The following is a 19,029-nucleotide window of genomic DNA, read 5'->3' on the forward strand; positions in this document are numbered from 1 at the left end:
CCATAACTAAGTGTATTCAAAGCTGCATTGAATATTAGTTTAAAAACAATTTGCACAGGTGCCATTTCAAAAAGAAAAGCGTTAGCAGCTGGAATGACTTGACAAGTGTCATCTTGACTTTGGGTGGGCATAATTTTTTTTTTCAATGTGGGTTTTGGTTATTATTCACAGAATTTACTAAAGATTTGAGGACTTATACCTGTTATGTAAGAGATATGATATAATCTGCAATTTCAAGCAAGGAACAAGAGTTCATTGATGTCCCACTTGGAACCAGGCTTTGCAGCTTACTCTCACGCTTCTTAACAAGACTTGCTTCAAACAAGGTTGCGGGATCAAATCTCCAAGAGCAGAAAAATCTATACAAAGACAAGAAATCTCTTCTTCTCTGTCCGTGAGAAGCCCATTTCATCTTAAGCTGCAACTTCAAACAAGGTCTGTTACTGGCCTTCTGAGAAATTCTGTCCCTGAAAATGGGTTTCGTTGAAATAAAGTTGTCCTGGCTGTGTGCTCATCAGCAACAATGGCCTCCACCCGACTTTGTCAATGAAAAAGGCGGCCACCACAATAAATCCAGTCTTGATGAATCCCATGGCACTGTCTCCCTGAGTTTGGTGTTCTGGGCCTTTAATCTCACCTTCTTGAAAGTAACTGGGCTGTAATAGACTTGCATCGATCCCAGAGTCCCACTGGAAAATTTGCACGCCCAATTCCATTGATCAACATATGCCTAATGGTGAGCGTGTTCTTGAACTCTCCCCAATTTTCCTCCCCCTCACTTTACAACGAATCCTCATCTACTTTCAAACTCTGACTGCCTTTTCTGAGATTTCTTCAGCATGTACTGAATTCCTTTGTTGATTTGCGTGAGTCTCTCCTCTAGCTCGGCTACATTGTCAGAAGTCTCTCCTCTGCCTTGGCTACCGAATTTGTTTGTCAGTTTTATTTTTACAAAAGTAGCTACTGAATTTGTTCATCGATTTTTCGATCTTCCTAGTGTTAGACATTGAATTTTGGTGGGTAATCCCCACATAAATAGTCTATCGGCTAACAAACCCACCAAGAAACTGCAGTCAGGTTTTAAATCCAGCATTTAAACCAAGAGTTTCGAAATAAAAATCCTTGTCGGTTGTCTGGAAAATGGAGTGTCTGCAACAAAAATGGCCAATAATGGCATCCCAAGGAGCAGAGAAACTTCATTTTGAGTCCTAGTTGCAGAAAGGAATAATGTGGATGCAAATCAATGCCTAAGAATTCTGTGAGTTGTAGGGCCTTGCGGGTTGCAGAAAAAACCAGTTGCGCGCGGGCATAGACTAGCGTCACACGAACAGAGAATGGAAGGGGCTGATTTCTCCCAGCAAAAGAACGACCCATGATGGTCTGTGTGCAGAAATAAGGCACAGGCTGTTGCAGGTAGGGCGCAAAAAATGGTGCACAAGAAATCAGAAAAAATGACACCAAAAAATGTGTTGCAAAACAATGCTGTCGACCCAGTTGTTGCAAAAATTGATGCCAGAAACCCTAGTCCGGTTTTAAAGAAATCTATAGACAAATTGTTGCAAGAAAGGATCAGATTAATTTCGGATTTTTTTTACAAATACTTTCAGTGAAGAACTTATAAATTTTCGAAAGAGAAATTTAGCTTTGATAACATATTACGCAAATAATTGGTAATTTATTGATTATATTAACAAATGATTGAAGAGATCATAATGAAGTATTCAAAAGGTAGAAAAAATAGAAAGTTTATAATAAGAAACTCAAGAAACAATCTTATCTACAAAGATTTACACATATTACATAGATGACCATTAAAGTAACTAAATAATATTCTAGTATCCTTATTGCTTTCTTCAGTGAAGCTCAATAAATTGAAGACGTATAGGTTTAGTTAACCGAAATCTGGTCCAAATGCTTGAATTTCACCTTCAGAAAATGACCTCCAAACCTGATAATGAATTGAAGCTCTGATAATTATGTGCTAGGGCATCACAGACTATAGCCCTTCCACTGAAACAACACACCCTATGGACTACAGATGGCCTATTTTTCTCTCCAAAACCAACCCCAGGCATGCTGAAGGGCTTCAGGCTTTAAGCCAAAGATTGTGGCAATAAAAATAAAAGACTGATAGCAGAATGAGAACCCTAGAATATTATATAACACCCAAAAAGATGATTCACTCAGCACTTGATTCACTATTGACTCAATTCCATGCTTCACATTAAAACCCTAAAAATGAACCAATAGGCTCCTTGAAAACCCATGCCCCCTTGGCTTCTTTGTTACATGCTTCTTAAAATCATTTAAAATTCATGTAAAGGGGGACACCATAAGTCTTTAGGGTAGGAGTCACTTAAGTTCCATAAAATGTTGTGCCCACAACTTAAAAATACAATAGAATACAAGCCAAAGACTCCATACTTACCCTGTAATGCATTTTGTCCTCTTCTTCTTGGGTATCTAAGAAAAAGTCATCAAATGCACTGTAAGCTTCATGGCTTAAGTTGGGGACATCTCTTTCTATCTCCGTTTTTTACTCCCACTCCTTTCATCATTTTTAAGTATACATTTATCATAATTTTCTATGTTTTGTCATCAATACGATTCATTGAAAAGTACTCTTCAACCTGTTGCTTCAACTGATGCTAATTTTTTTAACACTCATTTATTGTTTCAATGCAATACTTGTCATGGTAACTTGTGTATGCCAGGGACACAGTACCCACTGTACAGAATCTTTCATGCGGGAGAATGTTATGGATGCATTTCATCAGATGGAACCATCAAATGAGACAAAGCAGAGAATGCTGGAAATTTTGAAGCGCTTTCACTCAGAAAATGAAGCTAGTGCTAGTGAAATGGAAGACAGTGATGAAGATGGTATGAAGCTCTATCACCTTCTACACACATTTCTGCACTCTACAAAATATCATCTAGATGATAGAAGTGGCAGAACATTACTTCATTAGTGTTTGCAAACAAACAATTTATAGGAAATAAACCTGATTAGTCTTTAGAATTGTTACATGTTAAATTTAATATATCAGTGCCATTGTTTTGATGAAACATCCAATTAGATTCAATCTTAGATTGCACATTATTAGCATTTTTAAAAGTAATCAAAATAAGCTCAATAGATATTATTACCCTTCCCACTTCCAGGAACTTCACAATCTGCCTCAGCTCAGATCAGAAAGAATGCATAGTCTTTTCATAATGCTCAAGGACTTCATATGCATATTGAAATAAATGAACTTTGTTTGAGATAAGCCTTCCCTAGGTAGTAGATCAAACTTGCAACCCCCTGTTGGGTTTCCAGCTTGCTTTTGACTATAGATAGGTTTTCTGACCAGTCTTGGTACCTTGTTTTCTGAGTTGTGGCTGACTTGGCAAATTTGCTCTTTTTTATGTGGAGTGACATTCTTCAAAACCAATTTGCCTATACAAAGAATACTTATCTTATCCTGGTTTATGCATCCCATACACCACATAAACTGTGTTAAACTTAATACAAACAAAACTACCGATCTAATTAATAGTTTTTAATTGTTGCTTCTCCTTTTTTGCTTGGAATGAAATCTCCTTTATTGCTGAAAGCATCACCACCTTTCATTAGAACTGAGTTACTAGTTTTCATTGTCACCTTCGAGAATAATATATTATTCCCGAAACTGCTTTCCCTTAGATGTCCTCAAATGAAACATTCTCCCCTTTATATCTTCTAATTTGAGGGAGAGTCACACCTTCATCATGGCTGCCCTTTGCAAAAGTCACCACCTTCCATAATTACCACCCTTAGGATGATTCACAGTCCTTGATTGTTTATGCCCTTTGAAAGAGTCACAACTCTTCATTATTGTCCCTTTTTGAAAGAGCCACCAACATTCATGATTGCTGCCTTTTCGAAAAGTCACACTCCTCCATAACTTTTTCCCTTTGAAGAAGTCATTTCGTCGTTTTCTTCTCATTTCTTTTTTCTCTCTTCTATTAAATCTCATTTCTTTTTTCTCTTCTATTAATTCTTCTTTCCTTACCACCTTCCCTTTTCTCTTCCTTCCTTTTTCAAACAAAGTTATCTTCTTATCTCATGTTTGATGGAGTCGCACCTTTCATTTCACTCCTTTCGACCTTTCATTAATTTAACTAAATTTAATTATGCTATATTTTAATTTAATTATTTTATTTTTTTAAATGTAATTTAATCTTTATTCTTATTATATTTGGCTGCAAATTTTTAAAATAATGAAAAGGAGACATTACAATAATGAGAAGATTAATGTGATCATGGATGAATGTCCACCTAAGTGTACCCCATTGATAGATTTGGCGAAGAAGAGAGCTTTCTCTAGTAATTCGGCCTAGAGAGCTTTTGATAAGTAAGCTCAAGGAAATGAGCTCATCTCCTATTTTGGCTATTTCCATATTTTTCACTTCTTTTCGAGTGTGATCTTTTAAAGAGACGATTAGAGTGGTTTGACTGCAAAAAGAACATCTCATAGCATTTGAGAGTAGGAAGCACAAGGAGTCAGAGAGGAGTTTTTCAATCTATATCATGCATGCACTAGATAAGTTCTGTAGTATTTGGTTAGTGGGAGAGTTGTGGTGAAACAAATTATAATAGCTTGTTAGTTCATCCTCAATTAGAAGAATTTGAATGATAGATAACAAAAGTGGGTAAGTTACATGTCTACGATTTTGATATTGACGATGTTAAAGGGAGGAATAATTTTGTGTTTGATATATTGGCAAGGAAGCTCTACTTGTGTTCCTTGACTGATATATCTGTTGATTGGAGAATTTCTATCATAGCGGAATATGCCAAGAATACATTTGCTATTGACATTTTCGATGTCAAGGTACAAGATGATAGGCACAAGGTGGTTCAAGTCCATCCTCTATAAGGATTAAGTGTATCTTGTTATATAGTTGAAATTGAAGGAGAAAATCTTGGAGGCATGTCACAATGCACCACTAGCTAGTCATTCTGGGTATAAATTGAGATAATCTTCCACAGAAGGTACCTGAATGATGTTTTGGGGCATGGTAGAGAGTGTTTGGCTTGTCAACGAATAAAAATCAGAACATGTATTTCCAACTGGGTTGTTGTAGCCTTTATCCATTCCACATCAGAAATGAGAGAGCATCTCTTTGGAGTTTATAATGGGTCTTCTGAGAGTTCAAGGTAAGTATTGAATTTTTGTCGTAGTGCATAGGCTCATTAAGTATGCTCATTTTTGTAATATATATTCAAAATGTAAGGCTCCACAAGTGGCTCATTTATTTTTCAGAGAGTTGTATAGACTACATGGATAGCTAAGGAATATTGTATGAGGGGAACAATGGGTTCATTAGTTTGTTTGGGATTTCTTTTCCTTTTTCTATTGGCTAGTACAAAGCTGATTCAAAGCACTATTTATCACCTGCAAACTAGTGGATGAATGGAGATTGTGAAAAAAATGGCTCAAAGGGTATTTGAGGAATTATGTGACATGGCAACAAGCAACATCAAGTAAGTGACTCTACCTTGGGGTGTATAGCTGCAACTCCGCTCATCGTATGTACACATTTATGACTTCTTTCAAGTCACTATATGGCTATGATATATTATGGTTTTGGGATTCGATGCTTTTGGATAAGAGAGTTATTGGACATAGATGTTTGGTACAATGAGACTAAATATTTTGAATGCACTTGACAAGAACAGGAGGTCCAAAATTAACAAAAGATGTATGCTGATTGCCACTGTTTGGAGAGAACTTTTAAGGTAAGAGAAATGGTTTCTTTGAGGTCATAGCCCTATAGGAAAATGTCTCTTAAGGGGAGTAACAGAAAAAAGTTTTTGCCATGGTTTTCTAGATAATAAAACATATTAAAAAGGATAGTTCAGGTTGTATATGAGCTGGAACATCTCGAAAACAACAAAATCCTCAAGTTTTTCATATTTTATGCCTTTAGATGGTTCTTGACAGCGTGCTCCACCTTTTGGTGCTTCCACCAATTGATGAGGAAGGAAAACTGATCTTGGAAGACTTGAGGATATCATTGATATGAAAGAAATGAGATTAAGTAACAGGGTCATTTTGGAATACTTTGTGAAATGGAATAATTTCCCACTTGTTGGTAAACAGTTTGTCCCTCACCTTGAATTGGCTTTACCTTGACTCCTTATGCTCAAGATTGTGAGAAACAAGCTATCTACAACAGATTGGATTAGTGCAATCTGATGTCACTAATCCCTGACTTGAAGGGTACAGCTCCCCTATATGCAAGATGTGCAATGAATTATGTTTTTAAGTGATCAATGGGCAGGGGTACGCTCTTAACCTGAGAGCAGAAGAGGATTTAACCAAGTTACTCATAACTATAAGTAACTCAGGCAGGTTTAGGATTAACTACTAACACTACTCCTACTCCTAAATGCACATTAAACCTACTGAATGCAACTAGCAACAAGAAAGTAGAAAAGATTAAATGATGCAGTAAGACTCAGCTCACCCTGTCCAGTTACAACAACTCTCAGATTGCCCCTAACTTGAACAGTTTCTCATTAACCAGACCCCCTCTTTGGCACTGTATGAAATGCAACCAAGGAAAAGAGCAGAAATGCATGTGAAAGACAACACTTAGACTGTTTCGACTGTTAATACTTGTTGACTCTCAGATCAGCTAGACATTAACAGCTTCACTGAACTTGTCCTACAATTCAGAGGTGAAACTTATCTACATGCAAAGTTAGATTGGCAAACAAGAGACAATGAAAGGAAAACAGATAACCAAACATCATCAGATCCCTCCCTACAGGCTACAAGCTTTCGATTCTCACTCAATAGTCTCAGCTACAAGGGGAAAGATTGCAAAACAAATTGCCGATTCCTTCTATTAACTTTTGAAACTACATTTTATAGGCCCTTCCAAATTTGACCAGTTACATTACATCAGAATGAGAAATGAACAGTCATCACCTCTAATAGAGGGGGGGAATCATGCTAAAATCAGGCTTGTTAAGTAATTTGACACGGTTTTGCAACACTCTTGACACCAGATCCTGACAGTTTCATATTCCCTATTGACGTTTGGCATGCTCTGTGGCCTTTGCAATTCTCCACTGTCTCGGAATGTCATTTGAAATGCTTGATTCTCTTCTCTGGTTCCACAAAAACCTTTTCGCGCCATCATTTCTATTTCATACTTTTAGTCGTTTCTTCGAGTTTGAACTCCCATCGTCGATGCATTTTTTTATATTACCAAAGTGACGATCATGATTTGGTCTTTGTGCTTTCACTGTGCCCATGCTTTGTAGTTCTTTCATCAAACGAATCGACGGTCACGATTGAGTCATTATATTATAACTGACCTAGATGTAGCTTTTCCTTTATGAACCGAATCAACGGTTGTTGTTCACCCGATATCGTTATCTTTCGAGCATTTAAACCTAGCAAGGATATGGGAGCCGTTAGATGCTTCTGCTCTTTAATCTTCTTTCTTTCCTTTAGGTTTGGGTCCACCTTTGTATTTGATGACATGTGGCACTGCTTTATTTGTCCACGATTTACCCTTGGATGGAATGACCACCTTAGATCTCCCCATCTCTAATAGGATCTGACAGTGGGGGTACGTGAATCCTACTTTCTCACCCTCAATGGGATTGACGGTCCCCGCTTGCCCGAAATGGATTTGAGTGTGGACAAGTGTCATTATTCTAGAGACTTTCTCCAAAACCTTTTGCCCTTAAACATTCATTTGATCTTTGTTGATCGAACGGTTAGGATGCGTTGCCAAATTGGGCCCATCCTTTATGAACAAATGAGATCAACGGTTTTCATTGTCTCGTGGAATCTCGATCTTTAACTTGCCTTTACTTAGTGCATTGCAGGACCCTTGACACGTGGAAACATTTGACCGGAGCTTGACTATTCAACCTTCTAACCACGTAAACATTAGATTAAAACTACTGACGTTGATTAAACCTCCATCTGACGGTCCAGATCATAGTTTGCAGACTTGAACTTGGAGAGTACTCGACAAGCCCAAAATTTTCAACTCGGAAAAAACTCGACAAAATCTTGGGGAAAACTCGGCAACTCAGAAAGTACAAAAATTTAAAATCTCTTAAAGAAACATATATTTTTTGTAGAATACAATTACAAAATGTATTAAATTAGTAATTGACATTTCAATAGAGAAATGTGCAGTGTAATAGCACTAAAATGATGTGAAAAATGCATCTAATCCAATGTTTTCCTTGCATCAACATTTTTACCTACATTTTTTAACATTATAAATATTTGAGAGTTAAACTTGAGAGTACTCGCCCAGCAAAAAAACTTGGGAGTACTCGGCAACTCTGAGAGTACTCGGAGAGTTTGCAAACGATGGTCCAAATCACCTCTTCGAACAATTTGACTTTTCTTCCTTTGCTACGTAGATATGAAGATCAAATCTGCGCCGTTGATTCAGTTCTTCATGTAAAAATCAGAGTTGACCAGAGGATTCGCCATTGCTGATCAGTTCCATTGCTTCCTTTCTCCAAGTGACTTCGTGCCTGATTCCATTGAACTTGATTTCCATTCCTCAGTCACCAAGATAAACTCTTTGACTTTGACAATGCAGTTCTATGTTGCCTCGTTCTCTTGTGTTCATGTGGTCTTCTTCTCCAACTGGAACCTGTCTCAGAATGAGCATTCATTGAACATATATTGGAGTTTATCAGAGAGATAGCTTTCTTCTCATCTTAGGTTTATGCTTGACACTTACCCACCTGTCTAAAATCACCTAGCAGACTGATGAGCATTGATTTCCCGCTTAGATAGGCTTTAAATGGGGGGAGATGAGAGAGAAAGCATCCTAGTGACCACTTAGACATGAAACTTGATTTGTTTGATCTTGACTTGACAACACAATAGGAGTTCAAAACTGGGAGACTGAAAGTGCACCAACACCACTCAAACTTGCTACATGGGATGGAGTGGATATTTTTAACCATCCAAATCTGAAACTGTTGAGTGAAAACTATTTGGGAAAGGGAGGATTGACATGCTCCCTCCCCTATGCCAACATTGATATTTATTGTATGATGAAAATAGTTTTTGACACTCAACTTAAACTAATGAAAGTTTAAGTATATATTACTTATATAACTAATAAAATATTTCAAAATTTGATGTCGAGGAATATGGCCACGAGTCATATACTAGGAGGGTATAAATGCAGGTTTGAGGCTTCATTTTCTGTGCTTGATTTCATTTGTTCCAATTGATATTCTGAAGTACATCACTCCAGGCCAGCAATGCGAAAAATAAATAATAAATAAATAAAGTATATATAAAAAGTAATTAATAAAACAATTTCAATTATTGACACCCAGGAATAAGGCCCATGAGTCCTATGCTAGGAGGGTCTAAATGCAGGATTGAGTCTGAGGATTCATTTGAAACGGATTGCATATGTTGCAACTGCTATTTTGAAGAAGTAAAACACTACCTGATTTTGCAATTTTATGCAAAAATATCCAAAGTGCTGATTAAAGATTCTTGCTCTCATTTTAGATTTATATGATTAGGTTTGCAAGCAAATCATGGTGGATTATTTGTAATTTCTGTGGAGTGCTGTCTTTCATATTGTTGAGGACCAGATCTGGTTTTCAATCTTAGATCTAACTGTTGATTGCCATTTTGACACATCTTGTGAAGTGCAATAATAGGAGGTGACAATCATTAGACCCAACTGATTTCCCATCCACTTAAGAGAAAATAAGGTTATAATCTGTATATGACTCCTTCCAACTGCAACTAGTTGAAGGGAAATTGCCACCCAGAAGGTACATCAAATCACAGTCCACAAGGATAGCTGATTATTGGAATGTTGGATCAGGACATTGTGCTCAGTATAGAAAGAAATCGCTTAGCTATACCTGTAAGTTGTTTACGTGCATTAAAGTCACAGTTGTACCTACAGTTTGAGTTGCATCAATCAAGGAAATTTATCTATAGATGTTAGGAATCCTACGGTCATTAAACAGCATTTCTAGCTCAGCTAGGGTTAATGTAACTGAATGATCTGAGAATTTTGAGGTCTGAATTGCAATCTTTCAATTTCCAAATAAAAATTTGATAGCAGATTGTCTTCATATAGTTCAATTTATTAATTGCCCAAAATAACCCAGCAGCAGAGATCTTCAACAAGGTTTCTGTTTGGGATTCATTCTTGAAATTTTCAGGTGATCTTCTAATTGCTGTTGGATAACAATTTTAATTTCCAGATTGAATCTAATCACGAATATGGACTTCTGTAAAGCAGTAGATCTGTAAGTATGGCTGAAGGATTTGAGCTTGCTGATAGTTATTAGACTTCCAGTTGCTGTTCCAGTTTGTAATTGTTAAAAAATACCAGAAATTACAAAAGGAAGCTAGAACTCTGTAAAATGTTATGGATGCAAATACACACATAACTGTTCATAGCAAAACTCCATATGCAAAAAGGAACACACACAACTATCCAGAAAATGAAGTAGTTGAAATATGCCTCACTACTTTTTAAGTTTGGGTGACAACCTTCTTTTGAGCCAACTCTGCCTCTAAATCATTACTTGAATCTCAGAGATGACAGAAAATTCAAGACTGGAAGTTTTCCTGCATCCTCTTGTGGTCCTCAGCTCACTTTGTTGATCTCTAAGCTTTGTTGTCTATTAGTGTCCAACACTTAGTCATTTTCTAGGCAACGTTGGTCGGTCATCATTGCAACCGAGCCACCTAATGAAGGCCAACCTACACGGACTTGTTTATGTTCATTTCATGCCGAGCAAGTCTAAGATTGCTGAGCAAGTCACAATATATGTCGAGTAAAAGATGAGGAAGCTGAGCAAAGCAGAGATAGTTTATGCTGAGTGAGTCAGTATCTACCGAGCATATAGAAGCCGAGGGACAGCATGAGTGTTAGTTATGACCAAGCGTTAGGATATTCAATTGCCGAGTAAACTAGTTTTGGCATATGTATTTGTAATGGCACAAACACTTATGCAAATCATATTGACTGACTTCTATGCAATATTTATGGATTGTAGAGACAGTTAAGGATATAATTACGCGTTTTGTTAGAGGACATCGATTCTTAGGAAGGCAGAGTAACCAATCATAAAATTAGAAGGACTAAGCAGCAAAAGGGAGAATTTTGGATCGTTGATCTTGATCTAGAACCTTCTCCAGTTAGCTATTTAAGAAGGGTTCAAACCCTAAATCAATGTATGTGTGTGCGAAGGAAGATTGTGAATGTGCAAAAAGGCTAAGGACAGAGCGAGGAAGGCTAAGTTTGATAATGTGATCAGACAGAGCAACCTAGTAGTGAAGGGTAGAACAGAGCAAATCAGATAAGGAGATCAATTCATATAAGGTAGAGAGAAGATCTGTAATCAGCTTTATAAGAGAAAACTGAAGGATCAGGTACTGAGACATTCCAACTAGTGTGTTAGGGCAAAAACTCTTAACATAGTGGTGCTAATAGACCTAGTTAAATCTCCTAACAAAGTGCTTACTTCATTATAAGTTTAAATCCTTTAATCAAGGTAGACTTAATAGTCTTGTAAAGTTTTTAACAGAGTAGACCCCTCACAGGGTAAATTATTAGAAGTGATAAAAAATTGTAGCCCTAACAGGCGAACTTTATTGCTGCAGTAGTGAAGATTTGTGGGTCTCATCCCCATCCTAGTTTTACCTTCACCTTAGAGGGTTTTTAGGTAACCAAAATCTTTGTGTTATGTGTTTACATTTATTTTCATGTTGATAGATGTGATGCATGGTTAGATCTATTTCAATTTAAGAGTTTATGATTACATGATATATGATCTAAGATAGATTAGGAGTGAATGCAGTTAATCTGTTATTTTGTTCAAGGAGTTAAAAGTTTCATAGATCCTGATTCACACCCCTCTCAATATCTTGCTTCTCAATAAGACTTCCAATAATTGGTATTAGAGCTTTGTTCTCTTAGAAGAAGTCTAACACCTTGAAAGTTCAAATCTTGAAGATGGAGGCTTATAAATTGGGAAAGACTATTGGGAATCAGATGATTGACATCCAGCTCATACTGCAGCAACTTGAAACAACAAGAGATGAATTAAGGAAATCCTTAAAGAAAAGGAAAGATATGGCCATTCAACAAAATGATACATTTTACCAAGAAGTAGACACCAAAGTGAGTGTTTGAAAGTGGAAATTCTAGTGAAAGTGATGCAACAATAGAAGACCTATTGGAGAAGAACGATATTCTGAATGAAAAAGTCAGAGGGCTGAAGAGAGAACATGAAATCCAATCAGTAAGACTATGTGAAGTGACTGAACAGAAAAAGAAAGCTGAAGAAAACAAACTTATGATTGAAGAAGACAAGAGACATATGACTACCAGACTTGAAGAAAGGTCATTTAATGTGCAGAAGATTACAAACAATCAGATGGACATGATGAATCAATTGCTACTTGCAAATCAGGAGCCAAATAGAAAAGACCTAGAGATTGCAAATTTGAGATCACAAAGTGACCAACTGAGGAATGAGTTAAGCTCTGAGAAGGAACTATTGGAAAGGATGAATAAACCAAGCAAAGCTATAAGATATTTTGAAGAACTGAGGGAACTTAAGAAGAGTGAAGAAAACAGTGACACCTCCTACACTTGAGCCTAAGAGGAGGATAATTACAAGATCCAAGGCAGCAAAACCCCCAGTTGCTAAGACAAAGAAAAGCCCAACGAAGAGAAAACAAGAAAAGGGACCGAGCAGAGTCCACAAAAGAGGTCGAGAAGGAAGTTGATTGTCACACCTGATGAGGAGGATGAAGGAGAAGAAATCGAGTTTGATGATATGAGCAAACTTTAGATTGTACCCAGACGACCTTATGACAATTGATCAGGTATGTGAAAAAATCAGAAACTCAGCTGGCATAACATGATTTAAGCAAATTAAATATGATTCTTTGAATAAGGAAGATTAGGAGAAAATTGAAAAGGCCATGCTAGATATGATAGAAAAATTCAAATATATGCCTATAGAATAAGGCAAGGGTATTCTTGAAGATTTCTATAATAAATTAGATGCAAAATGGAAGTCGGCATTATCCATTGAAAGGCAAATAAGGGAAACCACATTGACCCAAACAATGCTCAACTTAGGTAAGACACATATGTCTATTGTCTTAAGAGATTTTGCTAAGAAATTTGTGCCAAAAGGGCATACAAAATTTTGAAGAATAAAGCAGATGAGGTTGAACAAGAGAGTCTTTTGATATGGAAGAAAGCATTTGGATTGTTATTTTCATCGGAAGAAGAGGAGAAAGAAGAAGGCAAAGATGCTATTGAACTTGATAATCAAAAAGACTACGATGAGCCTGAGAGCTTGGAAGAACCAACAAGGAAGATAGTAGAGGGGAGTGAACAACGAGATGTTGTCACCATAGAGGATATTCCTGATTCATCACCTCTGAATCAAAATATCTTAAATGAGGAAGATTTGAAAAATGCAGAAACCAACACCTCAATCAACCCTCTCCCATGTACCAATCCTGTTTTGCTACGAATACAAGATTACCCACAGATTGAAAATGCATCAACTGATGGTTTTCAAGTTAAATCAGTCACAGTTGTTCCAGACATGGGTGCCGAGCAACAAGGCAAAGCTATTATTGTACTACCCACGTTCACTCATGTAATTCAAGGGCAAGAGAAAGAGAAAGGTGAAGCAAAACAATCTTCTCAAGATGCCTCAGAGGGAGCTAAAGAGATTGAATTATCTAAATTGGTAGAGACAAAAGCTATTATTGTACTACCCACGTTCACTCATGTAATTGAAGGGCAAGAGAAAGAGAAAGGTGAAGCAGAACAATCTTCTCAAGATGCCTCAGAGGGAGCTAAAGAGATTGAATTATCTAAACCGACAGAGACAAAAAGGCCTAAGGAGCAAGAGGCTATTCAAGCCCTCATTCAACTGCCAAGTGTTGTTCTGGTACAAACTAATGCATCTAATGTCACACCTGTTCCATAGGTCATGCCTACACAACAAAGGCACACTTCTATTGAGCAACAAACACTTGGACCGAGTGCTACAAGGACACACTTACAAATGACATTGCCAAGTGTCAGTACCCCATGAGCATAGTTAATGGAGAAGAGACTTGAGTAACTTGAGACTCCAGTGAGTTTAGATGAGGTCATCACATTACCCAAGTATGACCTTGATAATATGACATTGGAATAATTGTAGAATCTACAAGTTTTGTTGAGTCGTAAGATAAAGCAAGAACAACTTAGAAGGGAGTATAAGCAGAAACAGGTACTTCATGACATAACAAACATTTTTGTAGATGCATTTGATATTCACGATGTAAATGAGCAAAAACCAATTTTGGAACAATTAGTTCATATAGTTGAGAAGGTAAATAATGAGGATATAGAGACCAAAGAGAAAATGATGAGATGGTCTAAGAAAAAGTTTGAACACAAAGCTTTGGAGAAAGTCTCAACAGAGATTGCAATAAAACAAGTTGAGCTTTCTAACCTTGCAAATAATTTGGAAGGAATTTTGCAGATTATTCATTCTTTGTATATAAAACTTTGTGATGTTGATTTCTTCACCATGGAGAATCAACGCTCCATTGATCAACTACAAGCAGATTTGAAGGCGAGTGCCAATTCTTTGAGAAAGAACGCAAGTTCAAGCACCCATTCATTCAATAAATTGACATTTGGTCAAGGGAGATTAGCCGAGTTGATGGTTAAAGACAACAACATTAGAACTAAATTGATTTCCATTCAAACCATGCTGCTACCTCATATGGAGGTAATGCAGAAGGAACTATCCATTGCAAAAGACTTAGTTAAGAGAGATCCGCATCTCTCAATTGCAGATAGTTTAGTTGATTAGATAGAAATCCAGATTCAGGTTCTGGAATTTACAAAGTCAAGATGGAATCATGCATTAGAGGTGATTTTACTAAATCACAAACCATTTTTGGACAAGTACCAATTGACCCCTACAAACCCCAAGCCATAAGTGTCAAAAACAAGGGGGAAATCAGAATGACTGTAATGGGCACCCTTGAATGTCCCAAAAATTAAACCAAATTGCTGAAATGAATTATGTCAAACAGTTTGCATTCAACCTCTTATTTCTCTGTTTAATGTTTTAAACCCCTTATAACTCCGGAAATGAAACGTTTATTTGTTTGTTGTGTTTTGTGCATGGAATTGGTATCATACAACATAAACAAGAAAGAAACTACAATAATATGCAAAGTGGAAATGAACTGCTGCCAATAAAATGTTATTTTCAGAATTCATAAAACCAAATACATGGTAGATTTATCAACTCACTAATTACTTCAGCATTATTGGCATAATACTCCAGCCCATGCTTTCGAACTTGCTGCTACAGTGCCGCATGAATAGTGCTGCTACAGTACTTTGTCCTTCAATCAGTCCACTACTTTCGTAATATCATTCCCTCAAAGCGGCATAAGTGTCGGACAAGTAGTGAAGAAGATATGAGCAAAATACCAAATCTGCCTGTAGCTGGAAATGCAACTAAACTGCTTGATAATGAAGCCGATAACAAAGAATTCCAAAGGCCAAACCCGAAGGAATGACGTCTAGAATGTTACAAGGGAGGATAAATGTCCTCAAATGCCAAGAACGGAGCTGCAACTCACACACCAATTTCTTCTCATATTCAACCTGTCTAATGAAGCCACAAATGCTTCCTTTTATTCTATTTCCAAGGGTCCGCTCAACTCATATGGGCAATGTGGGATAAAAGATGTGTAATATATAAAACATATATTAAAATACCCCTTATGTCTCCCTTGGGTACACATCCCCATAAAATAAATATTAAAGTAACACTTTAATATTACAATTAAATTAGACGTTACTTTAATAAAACTTCAGGCATTAAAATGTATTAGCAATTGGACTCTGACTAATGCAAGTGATAGCTCATCGGAAAGCTCTCACCGAGGAGTATCAAATCCAATCACCAAAATTGACCTGCATTGTGTCCTGCCGACTTACTAAAAATAGTAAGTATGCCTGAATGAGTAAATCAACTTCGTTTTGGCCCAAACTGGAAATGACTAGGCCAAAACACTCCAAGATCCCATTAAACCCTTTGTTAGCCCTCGGGACCATGTAGAACAAGGCTAATGCACACACACTTGGTCAACTGCTAAAATGGGGATATTACAGTCCGCCCCCCTTGAAATTGCTTGTCCTCAAGCAATCTCAGTCCAACCTGCTGAATAACCTGCTCACACTCTCATGTAGAATCTTCCTCCGGTAGGTCTTTCCATTTGACCAAATACTCCTTCACTATCCTGTTTCTAAGCTTCCTCTCTCTGGTGTCCAGAATAGCCTCGGGTACTAACACAAGCTTCCCCTCCTCATCCAAAGGGGGTAAATCTGCAAAAGGCACTACACTCTGACCAATGGCTTTCTTAAGCCTAGACACATGAAACACATTGTGCACTCGATCGCCCTCTGGAAGCTCAAGCTCATAGGCGACTTTGCCCACTTTGTGAATCTCCCTGTAGGGACCATAAAATCTAGGTTTCAACTTTTCAGCTCCGCTCTTCTTGAGCAATGACTGTCTATATGGTTGTAGCCTCAAGTAAACCATATCCCCTACCTCGAAGCTACGCTCTATTCGGTGCTGATCAGCATACAATTTCTGTTGATTCTGGGCCTGTTGTATGTTCTCTTTGAGCACTTTCAAGATGTCTTGACTATCCTGCAATAAGTTTTTGGCTTTGGGCACTCTACTGTCCCCCAAAACTAAATCCATGAAGCTAGGTGCTTCATAACCATAGAGTGCCATGAAAGGAGTCATCTTGATGGATATATGATAAGTGGTGTTATAACAATACTCTCCCATATGCAACCATCTGATCCAAGCCTTTTGTTGTGCAGTTACATAGTTCCTCAAATATCCTTCCACCCATTTATTCACAATCTCTGTTTGCCCATCTGTTTGCGGATGATAACTAGTGCTAGGTGTAAGATTTGTACCACACAACCTAAACAACTCTTGCCAAAAAACACTCATAAACTTACTATCCCGGTCGCTGACAATGAATCTGGGCAGCCCATGTAACCTGAATATCTCTCTAAAGAAAAGATCTGCTACTTGTGCTGCTGTGTAAGTGGACGGAATAGCAAAGAAGTGAGCAAACTTCGTCAAGTGGTCCACCACCACATAGACGCAATCTCTTCCCTGCACTCGTGGTAAACCAGTGATGAAGTCCATCGAAATACTTTCCCATTTCCTATCAGGAATGGGCAAGGGCTGTAATAAACCTGCAGGAAATGTGTGCTCTCCCTTATTTTGTTGACAAACCACACACTCCCTGACATACCTCTGAACATCATCCTTGAGCCCTTTCCATGAAAATCGCTCTCGGATTTGCCTGTAGGTCTTGAAGACCCCTGGATGTCCACCTGTGGGTGCATCATGAAATGCCTTCAGTATCGCCTCTCTCAAATGTGATGATGGAATCAAATAAACCCTATCCTGAACTCTGATCAATCCATCTATCACCTCATAGCGATCATCCTGTATGGTACCTGAAATCAATCCAGAAGCCCAAGCATCTCCGACATACTCTGCTATAATCCGATCTCTCCAATCTCCTGAAATCTCTGCCAGAGCACATAAGTGAGGTCTCCGAGATAAGGCATTAGCCACCACATTTTTCTTACCTTTGACAAACTCTATGTCAAAGTCATAAGCCTGCAATTTAGTCACCCATTTTTGTTTCCGGTCATTAAGATCACGCTGGCTCATGAAGTATTTAATACTATTGTGATCAGTCTTGATCACAAAACGTCCACCTACCAAATATGATCGAAATTTGGCCAATGCATGCATTATGGCCAACATCTCCCGGTCATAGACAGAATAACTCTTCTCAACTCCCCGGAGCTTCCTACTCTCGAATGCAATGGGATGCTTCTCCTGCATCAATACAGCTCCAATCCCATCACCTGATGCATCACAATGGAGCTCAAAAGGCTTCGTGAAATCAAGTAGAGCTAGAACTGGACATGAAGACATTACCTGCTTGAAATGCTCAAAACACCTCTGTGCTGCCCTTGTCCACACGAAGGCTCCTTTCTTGGTAAGATCTGTCAAGGGTGTAGCAATCTGTGAGAATCCCTTAACAAACCTCCTATAAAAACCACATAAACCAAAGAATCCCTTAAGCTGTGTAAGGTTTGTGGGAGTAGGCCACTCTACAATAGCTCTAATCTTTTCGGGATCAACCCGAACGCCATCTGCACTAATGATATGCCCAAGGTAAAGGAGCTCAGTCATGCCAAACTCACATTTAGATTCCTTGGCATACAATGACTCTCTCTCCAGAATAGATAACACCTCCTCCAGATGATGTAAGTGCTCCTCCCAAGTCTTACTGAAGACCAAGATGTCATCAAAGAAGATCAAGACAAATCTCCTCAGCTGCTTCCTGAATACTTGGTTCATACAACTCTGAAATGTAGCGGGTGCATTGGTTAGACCAAATGGCATAACCATGAACTCAAAGTGGCCATAGTGACATAGGAAGGCTGTTTTCTCAATGTCCTTTGCTCTCATCTTGATCTGATGGCATCCGGATCGCAAATCAATTTTGGTGAAGAAGCATGCCCCATGCAACTCATTAATCAGCTCATCAATCCTAGGAATGGGATACTTGTTTTTAATTGTTTTCTTATTCAGTGCCCTGTAATCGATGCACATGCGCATCGTCTCATCCTTCTTCTCTACCAATACTACTGCTGAAGCAAAGGGGCTCTTACTGGGCCTGATATGCCCCATCTCCAACAAATCCTTAATCGCCTTCTCTATCTCATCCTTGTGTTTCTTAGGATGACGATAGGGAGTAATCATAATTGGTTTGGCTCCCTCCTCGAGCTCAATAACATGTTCCATCCCTCTGTCAGGAGGAACCCCATGAGGAATATCGCTAAACCCCATGAGGAATATCGCTAAATACT

The 19,029-nt window shown here is 38.0% G+C and overlaps 1 protein-coding gene across 3 annotated transcripts in view; it reads left to right on the forward strand.

Annotated features, from left to right (window-relative positions):
- Positions 1-19,029, forward strand: part of LOC149577768 (HIT-type Zinc finger family protein) — a 66,285-nt gene that overhangs the window by 22,848 nt on the left and 24,408 nt on the right. For 2 of the 3 annotated variants that reach the window (XM_089825788.1, XM_089825792.1), the window contains one exon: positions 2,715-2,883. The exons of the other annotated variant lie outside the window; for it this stretch is intronic. In XM_089825788.1, coding sequence (XP_089681914.1) covers positions 2,715-2,883 — 169 coding nt within the window. The remainder of the gene's footprint in view (positions 1-2,714; positions 2,884-19,029) is intronic. 3 annotated transcript variants of the gene reach the window in all.

This window comes from Cupressus sempervirens, chromosome 1 (genome assembly GCF_028749045.1).
Source record: "Cupressus sempervirens isolate cs-2001-9-10 chromosome 1, ASM2874904v1, whole genome shotgun sequence".
Classification (NCBI taxonomy): Eukaryota; Viridiplantae; Streptophyta; class Pinopsida; order Cupressales; family Cupressaceae; genus Cupressus; species Cupressus sempervirens.